The sequence below is a fragment of the Mirounga angustirostris genome, unplaced genomic scaffold (assembly GCF_029215605.1).
Source record: "Mirounga angustirostris isolate CCGP_5_RB_7025 unplaced genomic scaffold, mMirAng1.0.hap1 SCAF_12, whole genome shotgun sequence".
Lineage (NCBI taxonomy): Eukaryota > Metazoa > Chordata > Mammalia > Carnivora > Phocidae > Mirounga > Mirounga angustirostris.
Window position 1 is genome coordinate 12024837 of NW_026991720.1, and position 14408 is coordinate 12039244.

A 14408-nucleotide genomic window follows, 5' to 3' on the forward strand; every position below is an offset into this window, starting at 1 on the left:
TGTCGCCTGCTGCCAGTGGCCCTGAGCTCCTCCTCCAAGGCCTTCCCAGCCCTTCCTTGCAGACTGAGGTCTCACCACACCTCCAACTTGCAAAGTTTCTTCTTTCCCTTTAATGCGGGGGGAGGGCGGAGGAGGGCGGAGGACTAGGGAGTGAAGTGTCCAGAGGGTTGGGTGTAGTGTGGTGAGTGCCTCTCGCCGAGGCCAAGAGGGAGACGGGCTCTGGTGTTGCACGGTCACTCCTTGGACCTGTGTCCGGGGCTGGGACACAGGCATCGTCCACTCACAGCTGCCCACCCAGGCCTCAGACCTCCAGTGAGCCCAGCTCCCTCAGGTGCCGCTGCAGGAGCTGGATATGGTGCGACAGCTTCTTCTGGTGGCCAGCCAGTGTGATGCCCAGGGCGGGCAGGTCTCTGGTGGTGGGGAAGGAGTGCGTCAAGTCTGCGCCAGCTTCTCTAAGATCCCCGGCAGGACCCCGAGCCTGGAGCCCAGCGGAACCCCCACCCGCCTCTCCCCGCTTACTCCAGGCTGAGCTGAACCACATCACTGAAGGTGCAGAGACCAAACTTGGAGAAGTTGTCTCGGTAGCACTCCAGTCCGATGGCCGAAAGCCAGGCCTGGGGTGAGTCCAGAGAAGGAAAGTCCAGAGCCACAGGGTTCAGAAGGGCCTGGAAGGGTCTAAGTGGGGGAGGGGGGGGGTCAACATTTCCCCTTCCTCTTAGCCCCCTCTCCTCAGTTTGCTTTCCGGTTTGCATCTACCCTCCCTGCTTGTCCCGGGCTCCAGCCCCAATCTCCAGACCTGTCCCCGGGGCCCCCGTCAGCCTGCAGAGTGTCTGGCTTTCGGATCATCTTGTCAAACGCAGCCACCAGCTGGTCAAAATGAGGCCGCTGGGTACGGTCCTTCTGCCAAGTGTCTAGCATAAGCAGATGTAGTCCAGGAGGACAGCCTGGAGGTGGGGGAAGCCGGAACTCCTGCTCTATTGCATTTAGTACCTGGGGGTTAGTAGAAGAACATGGTGATGGGAAGCTATTGCTGGCGGAAAGGTGTATTCTGTCTGTCAGGTCAGCGGGTGGGCTAGGATCAGGTGGAGCATGCAGTCGGAGTGGGGAAGGAACTTAAAAATACGGAAGCCAAGACCACTTAAAATCTCAGTGGATTAGAGAAGAGAAGCTAAGAATGTAGGAGCTTGTGAGGCTGGTGGGTTGGAAGCATGGGGGTGGGGTATCAGCAATGTCTAGGTCAAGAGCTCACCTCCTGGTCACTCATGTCCCAGTAGGGCCGCTCTCCATAACTCATCACTTCCCACATCACTATCCCAAAGCTCCACACGTCACTGGAGGTGGTGTGTTTTCCGTGGGCAATGACCTCTGGGGCTGCCCAGCGAAGCATGCAACTTGGGCCCTGAGGCGTGGGGTGAGAAGGAACGATAGCAGTAATTACAGCAGTGGTCACGTTTATTGAGCAACTCCTATGTGCTCCGATGTCTGCCCAGGGTGCGCTCCCGGAGGGAGCCCACGCGGGCTCCATTCCCTCAGCCACCACGACACACCCCCCGGTGGTATGCTCCCCGGAGCCCGGCTCATCCGCCAGCACGCTCTGGAAAAGGCTGAGCCCCCGACATGTGCTCTCACCTGAGGACTGTGGCCAAGACGAGCCACTTTGCACACCAGGTGGCTATTCACCAGCACGCTGTGGGCGGAGAGCGCGCGGTGCACGAAGGCGAAGCTGGACAGGTACTGCATGGCAGCCGCTACCCCCCGCTGCATGGCCACCAGCTGCAGGCTGCTGAACTGGCCCTCCCGCTGCTGCTGGGGGCGGGGGGCAGAGGTCAGCCGCCAGCAGCCGGGCGGGGAACCTGCGCACTCTGCGCCGTGGCCATCAGCAGGAGAGGGAGAGCGGCTTAGGCAGTCAGAGAGTGGCCTGGGAAGGAAGGCTGAAGACCAGCGGAGGTGGGGCAGCGAGATGCAGGGCTCTGTCTCCCGTCTCCGGGACAGCTGAGAACTGCAGACGCCCCTGGACCCAAGGCCCCCCCGTCCGCCCCCAGGCCAGCACTGACCCTGAGGAAGCTGTCCAGGGGGCCCAGCTCCATGAGCTCCGTCAGCACCATGAGGGGCCGGCTCTTGGTGACCACGCCCTCCAGCCGCAGGATGTTGGGGTGCTGGAACTGGCCCAGCACTGCAGCCCGGCCCAGAAAGGTCATCTGTAGGCTCTCAGCACCTCCAGCCCACAGGGCCTGGATGGCCACGGCCTGCTCCCGCCGTCCCCGGGGCTGCAGGCGGCCCCTGCGTACTTCTCCAAAGGAGCCTGGGAGAACAGGCGTAGGAGGGAGGGTATTGAGGAAGGACCTCGGGCTCGCGGTGTCATGCCCTGCGTAGAGAGGGGCTCCTGCCGGGGAAGGCTCACGGGGGCTCCAGTCCCTCCGGTCCCCTTCCTCTGCCCCTGCACACCTGCCCCAATGACCTCCTCGATCTTGATATATGCAGGATCCACCTCCCTGGTAAATTCTCGGATGGCCTGGCAGGGGTCCTCATATGTGGAAGGGTCGATGTAATACTTCACCCCAAGCCCTGTAGGCAAATAGGGTGCGTGATGAGGGTGTGGTACGGGGCCAGGCCGCCCCCACACCCCAAGCATGCCCTCTTACTCACACCGGCAGGGCCGAGGGGTTCCCCTGGACCTCGGGGAACCTAGGCTTCCTGCTGTGCTCAGCCCCCAGCCCCCCAGCCCCCCCACCCCCACACCTGGACTGCTGGACTGCTGCAGCTGCTCTGTGTAGCCTGTCCCACGCCGCTTCCTGGGGACAAACCAGAGTCCTGCAATGACACTCTCATCCCCCCCTTCGGCCCCCATGCAGGCCACTCTCCAGCCACGGATCTGTGGAGTGAGGGCTGCTGGGTGCCTCCCGCCTGCCTCGCATGGGCCCAGGGGAAGGGGCCCGGTGGTGGGAGGTGGGCCCTGGACGTGGTTTCTGCAGTGGGCTTTGGGGCTGCCAGGACGTGGGGTGGTGCGGCGGGGTGAGTGGGGTGGGGACACGGCTGGGAGGGGCCTCACCTCTTGAAGACAACAGCCAACACGGTGATGGCCGCCAGCAGGAGGAAGGCCAAGGCCCCCAGGATGGACCCGATCACCAAGGAGAGTCTCTCCGGGAGCTGGGTGGACAGCTCACCTGAGGAGGCAGCCAGCCAGGATCACACGTGGGCAAGGCCTCACGAGCGCGTGCACCTCCACCCCCCCCATGCGCCCACTCACGCCCACCCACAGACCCAAAGGCCAGCTGGTCAGCCAGGAGACTCTCCTCACAGCCTCCTGTCCCACACGGCCTCTAGTCTGGAGGGTGCTGGACCAGGGTTCAAGGCCTGGGGGTGGGCCCTGGGCCTCTCCTCCCTACCCCCCGGTGCTTCCCCTCCTCATCCAGGCTTCCTCTCACCTTGAGGCAGTGTCTGGAAATAGACCTTGCCGCCATAGGGGCCGTGGCCTGCGGCAGTCCGCGCCCGCACTTGGAAGCCATAGATGTGGCCAGGGCTCAGCTGTGTCACGGTGGCCGTGTTGGTCTCGCTGGTCAGGGTGAAGGAGTGGGATTCGTCTTCTGCCTGGGGGTGACAGCCGTTCACTCCCTGCTACCCAGCCCCAGCTCCTGAGCCCTGCCCCATCACCCTCAGGCTTCCTGGCCCACCTCCCCCATCTCTAGCCCCACTGTGGGGCACCGCGCACTCCCAGCAGCCCTGCTGGGCACCCCCCACCTCCCCACCTGGTCGTAGTAGCGGAGCTGATAGTCCAGGATGTTCCCGTTGGCCTGGTCCGGCTGTGGCCAGGACACCGTGATGCTGTTGGAGGCCCGGCTCACCTGGTGCAGCGCAGGGACTGCAGAGGGAACTGGGCGGGGGGCGGGGGGGGGGGCGGTCAGTGGGGGGGCTTCCAGGGGCCCGGCAGCAAGAGTGGGGGAGGGGCTTCTGAGGAGGCAAGGTAAGGCATCAGGCAGAGCGGAAGGCTCACCTGCGTGGCTGGTGCTGACGTTGATGGCGGCAGCCTGGGGAGGGTCGGGGCTGAGCTCTGACACCCCATTCACAGCCTGCACCTCCAAGATGTAGGGCACATGTGCCCGGAGCCCCCCAACTAACACTCGGCTCTCGGTCAGGCCCCTCTGGCGGGGGTCGAAGTGCACCTCATCCCTGCAGCGGCGACAAGCGCCCCCGGTGCCCATGCCTGGCTCCTGGTGGCCTCCACATTCCTTGCACACGACATTGAAGAGCAGGTCCCCTCGTCCCCCCAGCTCCTGAGGCAGGCGCCAGTGCAGCATGAGCGCTGAGCCTTGCACCTCGAACCAAAGCTCCCGGGGAGCCGATGGAGGGCCTGGAGAAGCCGGTGGGGGCAGCGAGAAGGACCAGGAAAGGACGGAGCGGTGGGAGTCGAGGTGAAGGAGGAAGGGTGGGGATGATGGAGGAAGGAAGGAGGCAGGAGAGGGGGGTGGCCCAGAGGGGAGGAGACGGAGAACATGGGGTGGGGACCAGAAAGCAGCGGAGGCAGGTGGGAGGAGAGGCAGGAGGTGGGCCGGTGTGGATGGGGTCAGGGCGAGAAGCAGGAGAGTGGAGGGAGAAAATGAACAGGAGGAAAGTCACTGCAAATGTGAACCAGCCCCACTGTGTTGCCCTCAGCCTCCCCTTCTCTGCCTGCCCCCCAGTCCCATTTCCACCCCTGGGGCTGGTGGGGGACTCACCGGTGCAGGGGGCCTCTGGGGGGTCTGAACTGGCCCTGTAGAAGCCCTCACGGCAGGGGCAAACGGGGGCTGCAGGATCGGGGGCATGGCTGCGGGCAGGGCACGGTGAGCAGGGCGCGTTCCCAGCCAAGGCCTTGTAGGACCCCTCAGGGCAGCCTAGGGGGACAGAATGGGGCAGAGACATTAGGCTCGCTCCATCCACCGCCTCCTGAGCCCCACCACGCCAGCACACAGACATGCCCCCAGCCTTCCATTCCCCAGGGCTCTTTCTCCTATCATCCTGAGACCTACCCCCTCTCTTCCCTTCTTCCCTCTCTCCTTCCCTTAGGCAGAGATTACTGGGGTAGAACTGCATTTCTGCTGATGGAAAAAGTGAGGTGCAGTGGGGGCTATGGGCAAGCCAAGCACCAGATAGAGGCGTCTGGCTTGATTGTATGCCTTCCCTGTGCAGATGCCTTCTGCAGCCTCCACCCTGCAGCAGAAGGATTCCCCTTAGCTGGTCTCCACTGCCTGCTCCTACCCGCATCCTGGTCACCTGGCACAGTGATGATCCTTTCCTAACTAGACGGCAAATAGGGACAGAGGACACATCCCAAAATAACCCAGGAGTTTAACTCCTTTTGATCTCTCACTTCTCAGGCCTGCAGCCCTAGGATGCTCAGCAATGGCTGTGGAAGTCTCCAGAAGGTTCTAGAAATTTGAGATGAGCATATGACACCAAATTTGTGTGCTTTAGAAAACAGATCTGGAGAAAACAAGAGTCCTTTCCTAAGATAGCTTATTCAGGACCTTTTGGAGACAAAAGGAAGTTTGGGGTGTTCAGGAGAGGTGTCCCAAGGTTGGGGGCCAGATGGGGAGATCTTGGGCAAGTGCACAGGAGCAGAACCTCACCTTGGCAGGCCTTGTCTCCACGGGCTGGCTGGTGCCCCGGCTGACAGCGGCAGCCCCCAACCGCTACCATCCACCTGCCCTCCCCATTGCAGTGCAGCCTGGGGGGGCTACCCCCTGCCTGGCCCCCGCTTCCATCCTCCTCTGGCTCTGCGTGAGCCACACAGGTGCCCACGGCTGCCACCAGGGAGGCACCCCCGGCCCCACTGGCCTGCGTGTCAGGGAAGGAGGCGAAGGCGCGGAGGACGGACGGGCAGGTGTAGGAGAAGAGCTTGACCGCCACGAGGGCCAGGCAGGCCCCCGTGTCCTGGAAGGCCACGTAGAAGCCGCGCTGGGTGAGCGGGCCGAAGCTCCTCTCTTTGACGTTGAGCTGCAGCCCCGCGCGCTGCTGGCCGGCCCCGCGCGGGCCCACCGCCCACGCCGAGGAGGCGGGGAAGCTCTCGTCCGCGGCAATGGTGTCCACCTTGGTCCAGCGTTTGAGGTGCCAGGCGGAGATGCTGTCGGGGCCATCGGGCTCCTCGGCCTGGCGGTAGTAAAGGGTGAAGGTCTCCCGGCAGGTGCCCCCGGCCACGCCCAGGCTGGCGCACGCCCGCACGGAGAAGTGCAGTCGGATGTGTGCCCTCTGCGCGCCTCGTCGCTCCACAAAGTGCGTCTGCAGCCAGTTGTCCTGCCCGGTGCCTGGCGGGGCCCCTGCCACGTGGCATGCCTCGAAGGTCCGAGTCAGGCGTCGCTGGTCGTCCAGAACGCTCACTTCATCCCACTGCAGGGAGGGCGGGGAGACCCTGTTAGCTGGCAAAGCCGGGTAAGTAGACCCCAAAGTCCTGCTCGGAGGAGTCTTACTCCATGCGGCTCTACCCGGGGCTTCCTTCCCAAATCCCACACAAGGAGCCGGCTGGGGAGGCGCAGCAGGTGGGGAATAAAAGAGTGACACTCACCCCACCTGGCGGGTAGGTGAGCCAGCCAATTTCAGATGTCTCGCCAGTGGTGTCCAGCAGTACCTCTGGAGGGAGATAAGAAGGGGCACTCAGCAGCCAAGCCCCCAGCAAGGACTGCTAACCCTCGCCCCACCCCAGGAGGAAAACAGGAATTTTCCCTCCCTGGTCCTTTTAACTCACCAGCAGGGGCACAGCTCTGTGTCAGGAGCCTTTCCCTGGAACCCTCCCCATTCCTTTCCCCTTCTTGATGTCTTCCCTCTTTTCTGCCTTTTCTGAGTCTTTCCCATTCCCCACCCGCGCTGGCACCTAGGGATTCTCCAGTCCCCCCTCCCTCTTACCTTCCAGCGCCAGAACTGAGGACCCCAGCACCAGGACCCAGAGACTGCACACCATGCCCGCCACTCCGCTCCCTGACCGGGCAGCCCCCTCAGCAGCCATGGGGCATCTTCGGGGCTCCCACCATTGCCCTGGCCACCACCCTGCTCCCAGGCAGGGCTGCTGCTTTGTAAGACTGGGTGTGCAGCCAAGCTTGCTTCCTAGGGAGACACACAGGACCAGAAGAACAAGGTGGCAGGTAACTACACTGCTACGCAGACAGCTCGCTAACCACCAACCACACGGTAAGGGCCTGTCGGGAGCAGACCCTCTCCTGACCTGTGCCAAGTCCACCATCTTAGAGGGCCACGTGCTAGTCACTCCCTCCCTCCCTGCAGGTGCCGCATCTCTGAGCACTTCTTACAGCCCCTCCCTCTTAGAGCCTAGGCGAGTTCTGGGCCAGTCTTACCCTTTTCTTCTGGAAGGAGCTATTTCAGTTCTTTCTCTTCACTTACTCTCCCTCCTCCTCCTAGAGCCACCCTGTATTGGAAGTCAGAAGAGTCTTCTCATTAAAACAAGCAGAGTAGAAGCTACTCCTTCCCTGGGGACACACGATCCCCCCTCCCCAACACCTCCTGACCCACATCAGGCCTGGACACGCTGGACAGTACAGAGAGGCAGTGGAGTGAGAGGGACCACGGAAGAGAGCTGTGGGGTATGACGCAAGGGAAGATGGGAGAACAGGAGCGAGAAGAACATAGGCGCAAAGATTCCATCTGATAAGTGAGCCAGCACAGAGAAAGGGTAGAGCTATGGGGGTCTGGCATGCCTGCATTTTGTCAGCAACGGTCCTCTCTCCACAAGGGGCACATTTCCTCTATGGCTTACAGAAAAATAAATGGATGGATGTGAAAAAATGCTTCTAGTCTGCTCACAATGAAAGGACAGAATGTGGAAACAACAGTGCCATCTTGTCCTATGAGATTAATAATGCACTGGGTTGAAGAAGGTATGAGAGCTGGGCTCTCTATATTCACGGGGCTTATGAGTTTCAAACTGGTGTATCTTCTTAGAGGGACAGTCGGTGATGTCTGTCTAGCAGCTTCACTTCTAAGAGTTTGTCCTTCAGGTACTGCATCCTTAGGTCTGATGGCAGAGATGTTCAAACAAGGGTATTTGCTGCAGAACTGTTTGTAAGGGAAAGGACTGGAAAGCAAGTGTCCGTCAACGGGAAGATATTTAATAAATTATGGCACAACCTTAAAAAAGAGTGAGGGCTACTGCTTCTGCACTGATTATGAAAAGGATTTCCCAAGTGAAAGTAGTCCGTGCAGAAGAGTGTCAAGTATGGTCCCCGCTGGTTAACTTAAGAAGGCCATCCATACACAAGCACCCCCTCTGGCTCACAGGCATATGACTGTGGGGGCACGGCTGCCTCCGGGGCCACAGTGAAGACAAACAGGCTCAGACCTTCCTTTGTTCATCAGTCTAGAGATTAGTGGTGGCCCATCTCTCCCCCTGTGACTGAGTCTCAAAAGTCTGTGAGTTGCATGGACCAGAGCAGTCCATTCCATTTATTTCTGTTGAGAAGAAACTAAGAGGCAGGTTGTTCAAAGACATGAACCTGAGAGAGAGAGAGAGAGAAGAAAGACAGCAGTTGGGACCTGGAATCTGTTTCCACCATGAGAGCTGTCGCCACGTGACCCGCAGCACTCCTGAAAACTGCACGTTTCTCGATGAAGCTGAAACCAAACTATGACACTATTTGACTTTGATCAATCAGAAAATCATAACTAGGTTCCTGCTAATCTAACTTTTCCCGGTAACACAGGCTCTATTGCGAGATGAACCTGTATGCGGTTATCACGAAAAGACGCTGATGTTACAGCTGGTGGGCTGATGTATAATGGGCATCAGGCCGCTGTCCACTGAAACGCACCTTTCATGCCACCAGAACCCTACTTGCGAGACAGAGTTTAACTGATAGTGTATGGAGGCAAGCAAGAAGCATTTCCAAATCACCAGGTTGTCCACCTTAAACTTGCACAATGTTATACGTCAACTGTATCTCCATAAGGCCAGAAAAAGGGAAGCATTTCTACATGGCAAACGATTCCTAAGTAACAGAGGTTCTTTGCCAATACTGTCCCGAATGCTGCTAGAATCATTCACAGATGAAATGTTTCAGAGAAGAACAGGGAGATCGTGAAGTAACAAAGCATGGCCCCATCACCAATGGCTGTTGAATAAATATCCTGAAGTCATAGGTGTTGTATGCATCCCCCAAACGCTCAGTGGCTTACGCTGGAGACATGCTTGACACGCCAAGAGCCATAGGGTCTTTAGGAATGCTATTACCAAGAACTGAAAATGCCAGAAAAATGTCTTCAAACAATGAAAGCTATTCTATCATTTGCCCAGCAGATATGCTCTAAAATAGCCTCTTTCCGTCAGAAGATGGATGGATTCTGGAATCTGTACAAAAAGGAGACGGTAAGCACTGCATCTTCCTAAACTTATAACTGGACAGATAATCATGGAGAAGGAATAATAAACACTTTGGATGCATCTCAATGAATTTTTTTTTTTTTCTTGAGAGCAAACCAAGAGGGAAGATATGTACTGCAGATCCTATCCCCTGTGCTCTATGGAACATTCTAGAAGATGAGGAATGGCAGAGAATTTGCTTTGATGACCCACAATACAAGCAACACAGCAGCTTGTGGCTGCGGCAGGGTGTGTATGCATAGCGTCAGCATGCATCTTAATGACAACATGAAGCTGGCCTCTCTCCAGAGGATCCAGAAAAGAGCAAAAGCAGTTAGGAAACATGTTAAAGCCACTCAGCTTCTGTCCTCAAGAGGCATCAGAAAGAAAAGAATTAAGTGGAGACATTGCGTGTAGATTGCCACTTTCATAATTGTTAAATTTTTTTTTTACCAAGAAACAAGATATTCAGTTAAAAAAACGGTTGAGGCTCTTCAACTGCCCAGAAGTGTTCCTTGCTGTTTGAAGGGACCTCTTTTAGATTTAGATCCAGAGACTGACGGTTATAAACAAATTCCTTCAGGGGAAAAAAAAAACAAAACACCATGGTTGAGTGAGACTAGGCAGTGAGGTCAATTCTTGCCTGTCAAACAAATCAGATATTGAGCCTTTAATTTTTTTAATATATATAAAAAGAACTCGGGTGTACCTCTACAACAAGAATAAGAACAAGAAAAGACGAAACTTTAAGATATGGAAGAAATTGCTGCCAGCTAATTCCTACTCCTGCAGATTTTTTGGAAACAAGTTTCAAAGGCAGAAACGTAAGTGACAAGAACACGAAGCTCCATCCACATGCCTGGAATACTGAACAAGCAGGAGTTAGAACTTGATTTTCAAAGGTGCCTTCAATGGTTGAGGACTAGGACATCTGTCTAAGCTTAGTCTAGGAGAGCGTCCTGGAAGCAGCCAAGTGCGTCCCTCCTGCAACACAGAGGGGGACAGGCCTGCTTTGGAATCCTCTGTCTTCTCCAGCCTGCGAAAGGCATTGGTCAGTGTTCAGAAATCCTCTCACCCAGGAACAGCCGAAGACTTACTTCAATCAGGAAAACATTCAAACTTCAGATGTGTATGTGGTTTTAAAAATATAACACACCAGAAGCAGCAGAAATGTGGATGGAAAATGGTAGCTCAGAAAATAAGACTGATTTGACAAAATTTCAGATGACAAAAATTGCATTCTATGACTTCACGTTTTTTTTCTCAGCTTCTTTTCTACATATATCACTTTACATCTTTTTTCTACAGTAGAGACACTGCATCCACAAGTCTGCTACATTTCTTTGCTTTATAAAAATATGACAGTCCGTAGGCATCAAAATTGTGTTTTGTTTCCAGAAACTGGCAAAGATTAAAGATGTGTAGACTCTTAGCTTATACATCATAGCTTCTGAGTTCTGTTATCTATAAGAATGAAAGATTTAAAAATAAATTAAATGAGTAAATCTGTAGGAATTTAAAAAATTAACTGTCCTCAAATTGAAATGTTAAATATGACAATTTTATGAACAGAGATGGTTTAAAATAGTTTATGCACCTCGATCCACAAAATGAGTTTTTAAAAAAATTAAGTAATACAAGCCAAATAAGCTTGGAGGAAGGTATGCCAGAAAAATGTACTGGCCATTAAAACTGGTTACTGTAGGAGGGAGAAATGAAGGATTGGCAGAGAGGGGATTATTAATTTTGTCTTACATATATTTGAATGGGTTTTCTTGTCACAACGAGCGTATCTTATTTTCACAATTAAAACAAAATCTCATAATTATCATCTAAACAAAAAAAAAAGGGGGAAATATTTTTAAAACCTCGACTAGCATAGCGTATGTTTACATTTTACCCTCCCCTCCCTCCTCTCTCTAGGTTTCAAAACAATCTAGAAATTTTTATCTATAAGGAGAAAGTGGAGATAAAGAGGCAGTAGGAGTTGGGAATGAATGAGCAGAATAACTTTTATCCCTGGATTTTCTTTAAGCTTCTCTCTGAAGAAGTTCAAATGGCCCCACTGGTGATATCATGCTTCTCTTACTCGGCGTCAAGCAAAGGACTTTGGCTCTAAAGGGGCGAGGGGCACCAGGGGGGCCGGGGACACATGACGAGGGCATCACTGCAAAGTGAGCCCGGGCAGGAACATTCAGAGAGGCGAAGCAGCCTGCAGGGCCCAGCGGGACGACGGAGGTCCCAAGGGCAAAGGGGCTGATGGTTAACGCGTGGTGTGGCTGCTGAGCTGGCCCTCACACCTGTCAGCCACGGGGTCAGCGTGGGAGGGGTCAGCACCATGGGCCCTGTCCTCCGTCCTGTCCTGCAGCTGTTAAACGCCCAGGAAATTCCAACATAATCCTTGCTCAGCTTAATGCTGCTACCCTCTAATCTCCACCGTGGAGATGGTCTCCGTCTCTTGGCGCTCTGTCCGCCCGCCTCGCAAAGGCTCCCATCAGCCCTTACAGCGGCATCCAGAGCAGACAGTGAGGGGGTGGCCGTCCTCCGGTGCTTCTGGCCCCTGCTGCCCTGGTTCGAGAAGCCAATTTGTGGATTACCTAGCAGAGGAGAGTCCTGTGTCCCTTGAGGCCTCCAGCCGCCAGGAATGTCCCCCAGAGCACGCAGATGCAGGCGAATGTGCCTCCCACTGCCAGGCTGTGGAGCTGGGGGAGGCTTTTAAGATGCAGACAGTATCTGGGAGTGGCAGGCAGCCACGTAGCATGAGCGGCGCTCGCGGTGCTGACCGGGGATATGCGTGGCTTTGGGAAAGGGCAAGAGGGAGGGTGTTGGGACAGTCGGTACGTGTCCATGAGAGATGAGTAAGTGGAAGGTTGTAGAAGCCCCCAAGAGCCAGGACCAGTGCCCGTGGGAGCAAGTGTGAGAGTATGTAAGGGAATGTGCGTGAGGTGAGATGGGTATGGAGCAGCACGCGCGCTGGGAGGGGTGTGTGTGTGTGTGTGTGTGTGTGTGTGTGTGTGAGCATGCACGCCAGAGCAGACCCTGAGTGCTCCTCATACGGGTGACTGACGCCCATGAGCCCTTCTCCTCACCCCGGGTCTGTCCCTACTCTTCAGCCTGTCAACTGCTCTCTGCCCCAGGAGTTGCTGCTGCAGAAACATCTGGGCTGGGAGAGGGAGCTGAACAGGGAAGCAGAGAAAGGGAAACCCGAGGCTGCCCCAACCCCCAAACCCCGCCATCCCCCTTCCCGCTAGCGGGCAGTGCAGTGTGGACACAGGACTCAGGGCCCCCCCAGCTCGGGCGATGGTGATGAGCTGGGAGAGCAGCGGGCCTCGAGGAGGAATGTTCCTGCCCTTCCCATGCTCAGACCACCGCTGCCTGGTGCTCCCAGGCACGCTGGGGACACAGGGCTCACTGCCAGCCCCCTTTCTGCACCCCAAAGGAACCAATAGACTCCAAAGGAGTCCTCCTCTCTCGGCCACTAGGTCGCTACACAGAAGCCCCCCACCCTAATCTTCCTGCGAGGAAAAAGGGTCCATTGCCCCAAGAGAAACAAGTGGCCCCTCTGAAAGGCACCAGGAACAAATGACAAGTCTCAGTCCTGCAACGCCCATTACCTGGACGTTTCCCTGCACCGCCAACATTGTCACAGCTCCTTCCCACCCAGCCAGCATCTCCCCTTCTAGAACCTGAGTCAAGTTCTCCTGGCGGGTGGAGGGCCTGGCCCTGGTTAACTTCTTGGGAACAGGCCCAGCCGCTTCTCTCCATGGGCACTGCCAGGGACATTACAACATCGGCTACGCTGGGCCCCAGCCAGCTCCCCCAGGGATGGGAGGAGAGAGGATGTCAGACAGCCAAGATTGGTGGATGGGGGTGTAGGGCAGGTAGGGCCAAGCACCCAGATGTAAAGCGAGGGGGTGGAGCTGGGGCAGCAGCAGCAGGCAGCCGACTTTGGTTGCAACTTGGGGGTCATGGCTGGGGGGCATGAACCAAGCCTTGTCTCCACTCTAAGGCTTACGGGTGGTAACGGGGGTGGGGGAGCTGGGGGCAGGTGTGGGATCACCCTCCTTGCTCCTCCCAGCTCCGCGGGGATTGGAGATGCCACTGGAGTCAGAAGGGTGGGCAATCCTTTTCAGAACGCTGGGAGTCCGGCCTTGGCAAGGACCCCGATATCAGGACCCCCCCCCCCCCCGCAGGCCAGAGAAGAGCAGTGTCTCTGGAGACACAGTGGGGGATCGCAGCAGCAAGGGTAATGGGGGTGTCAATGATGGCCGGCCAGAGGTCGGGGAGCCGGGGTGGCCAGTTTCGCACCCCTCACGAACCCACCGTCGCCCTGGGGAAGGATACTCAGTACTACCCCAGGAGGACCCCGGGGATCTGCAGAGGTCCAGTCTGGAGGGCCCCTCTACTTTCGCAAACCTTGATGCCTCTGTCCCCAGGCACACCGCCCCCCACATCCCCCAACACCGCCTGGCACCCCGGGGCTCACCTTCCGCCGGCCGCAGGCTCCGCAGCTCTGCGCCCCCGCGAGGCCCCGCGATGGAGCCGCGCCGCCCGCGTCTACGCTCCGGTGCGGGGACCCCGCTCCTCGCGGCCCGGGTCCGCTCGCCGCCGCGCGTCTCTGGGGTTCCGGGGCGGCCGGGGGGCGGTGGCTGGCGGCAGGGATTGCTCTGGAGGCGGGGCGCCCGGGATCGTGCGGGGCCCGCGTCGCGCTCGCCGTCGCCGCGCTCGGTCGCGGGTCCCGCCGCCCGCTGCTCGGCTCTGGAGCGGCGGCAGGGGCGAGCTCAGCCCGGCCCGCCCCCTCCGCGTCCCTCCCCGCCCGGCCCGCCCCTCTCCGGCCCCTGCGGCCGCCCGCCCTCCCTCGCCCCTCTTCCGGGGAGCCGAGCCCGCCCTCCCGGCCTGGGCGGCGGCGCGCGGCACCCGGCGCGGGCGAGAGCGGAGTGGCGGCGCGGGGCTCGCCCTGGGCCCGCCTGTGCGCTGGGGCGCGGGCGCCTCCTCCTCCCCGCCGCGCGGGGCGGGCACGGAGGGGGGCTCGCGCGAGGGGCCTGGAGGGGGCGGGCACGGAGGGGGGCTC

General features: G+C 57.8%; 1 protein-coding gene across 2 annotated transcripts; it reads right to left on the reverse strand.

Annotated features, from left to right (window-relative positions):
- Window positions 1-84: 84 nt before the first annotated feature.
- EPHB6 (EPH receptor B6) lies at window positions 85-14148 on the reverse strand. Of its 2 annotated transcripts, XM_045865084.3 has the most exons (19): window positions 13824-14148; window positions 9791-9914; window positions 7320-7390; window positions 6874-7071; window positions 6536-6600; window positions 5604-6360; window positions 4713-4868; window positions 3992-4348; window positions 3747-3871; window positions 3426-3588; window positions 3050-3164; window positions 2740-2792; window positions 2446-2565; window positions 2055-2302; window positions 1630-1803; window positions 1250-1399; window positions 797-990; window positions 520-675; window positions 85-410 (listed from the first exon to the last, which is right to left on the reverse strand). In XM_045865084.3, the coding sequence occupies exons 4-19, from the start codon at window positions 6971-6973 to the stop codon at window positions 302-304; spliced, it is 3042 nt and encodes a 1013-aa protein (XP_045721040.1). In that variant the 5' UTR covers window positions 6974-7071; window positions 7320-7390; window positions 9791-9914; window positions 13824-14148; the 3' UTR covers window positions 85-301. The 2 variants fall into 2 exon arrangements, with proteins under 2 accessions (XP_045721040.1, XP_064431913.1); XM_064575843.1 differs by lacking the exon at window positions 9791-9914.
- Window positions 14149-14408: the final 260 nt, after the last annotated feature.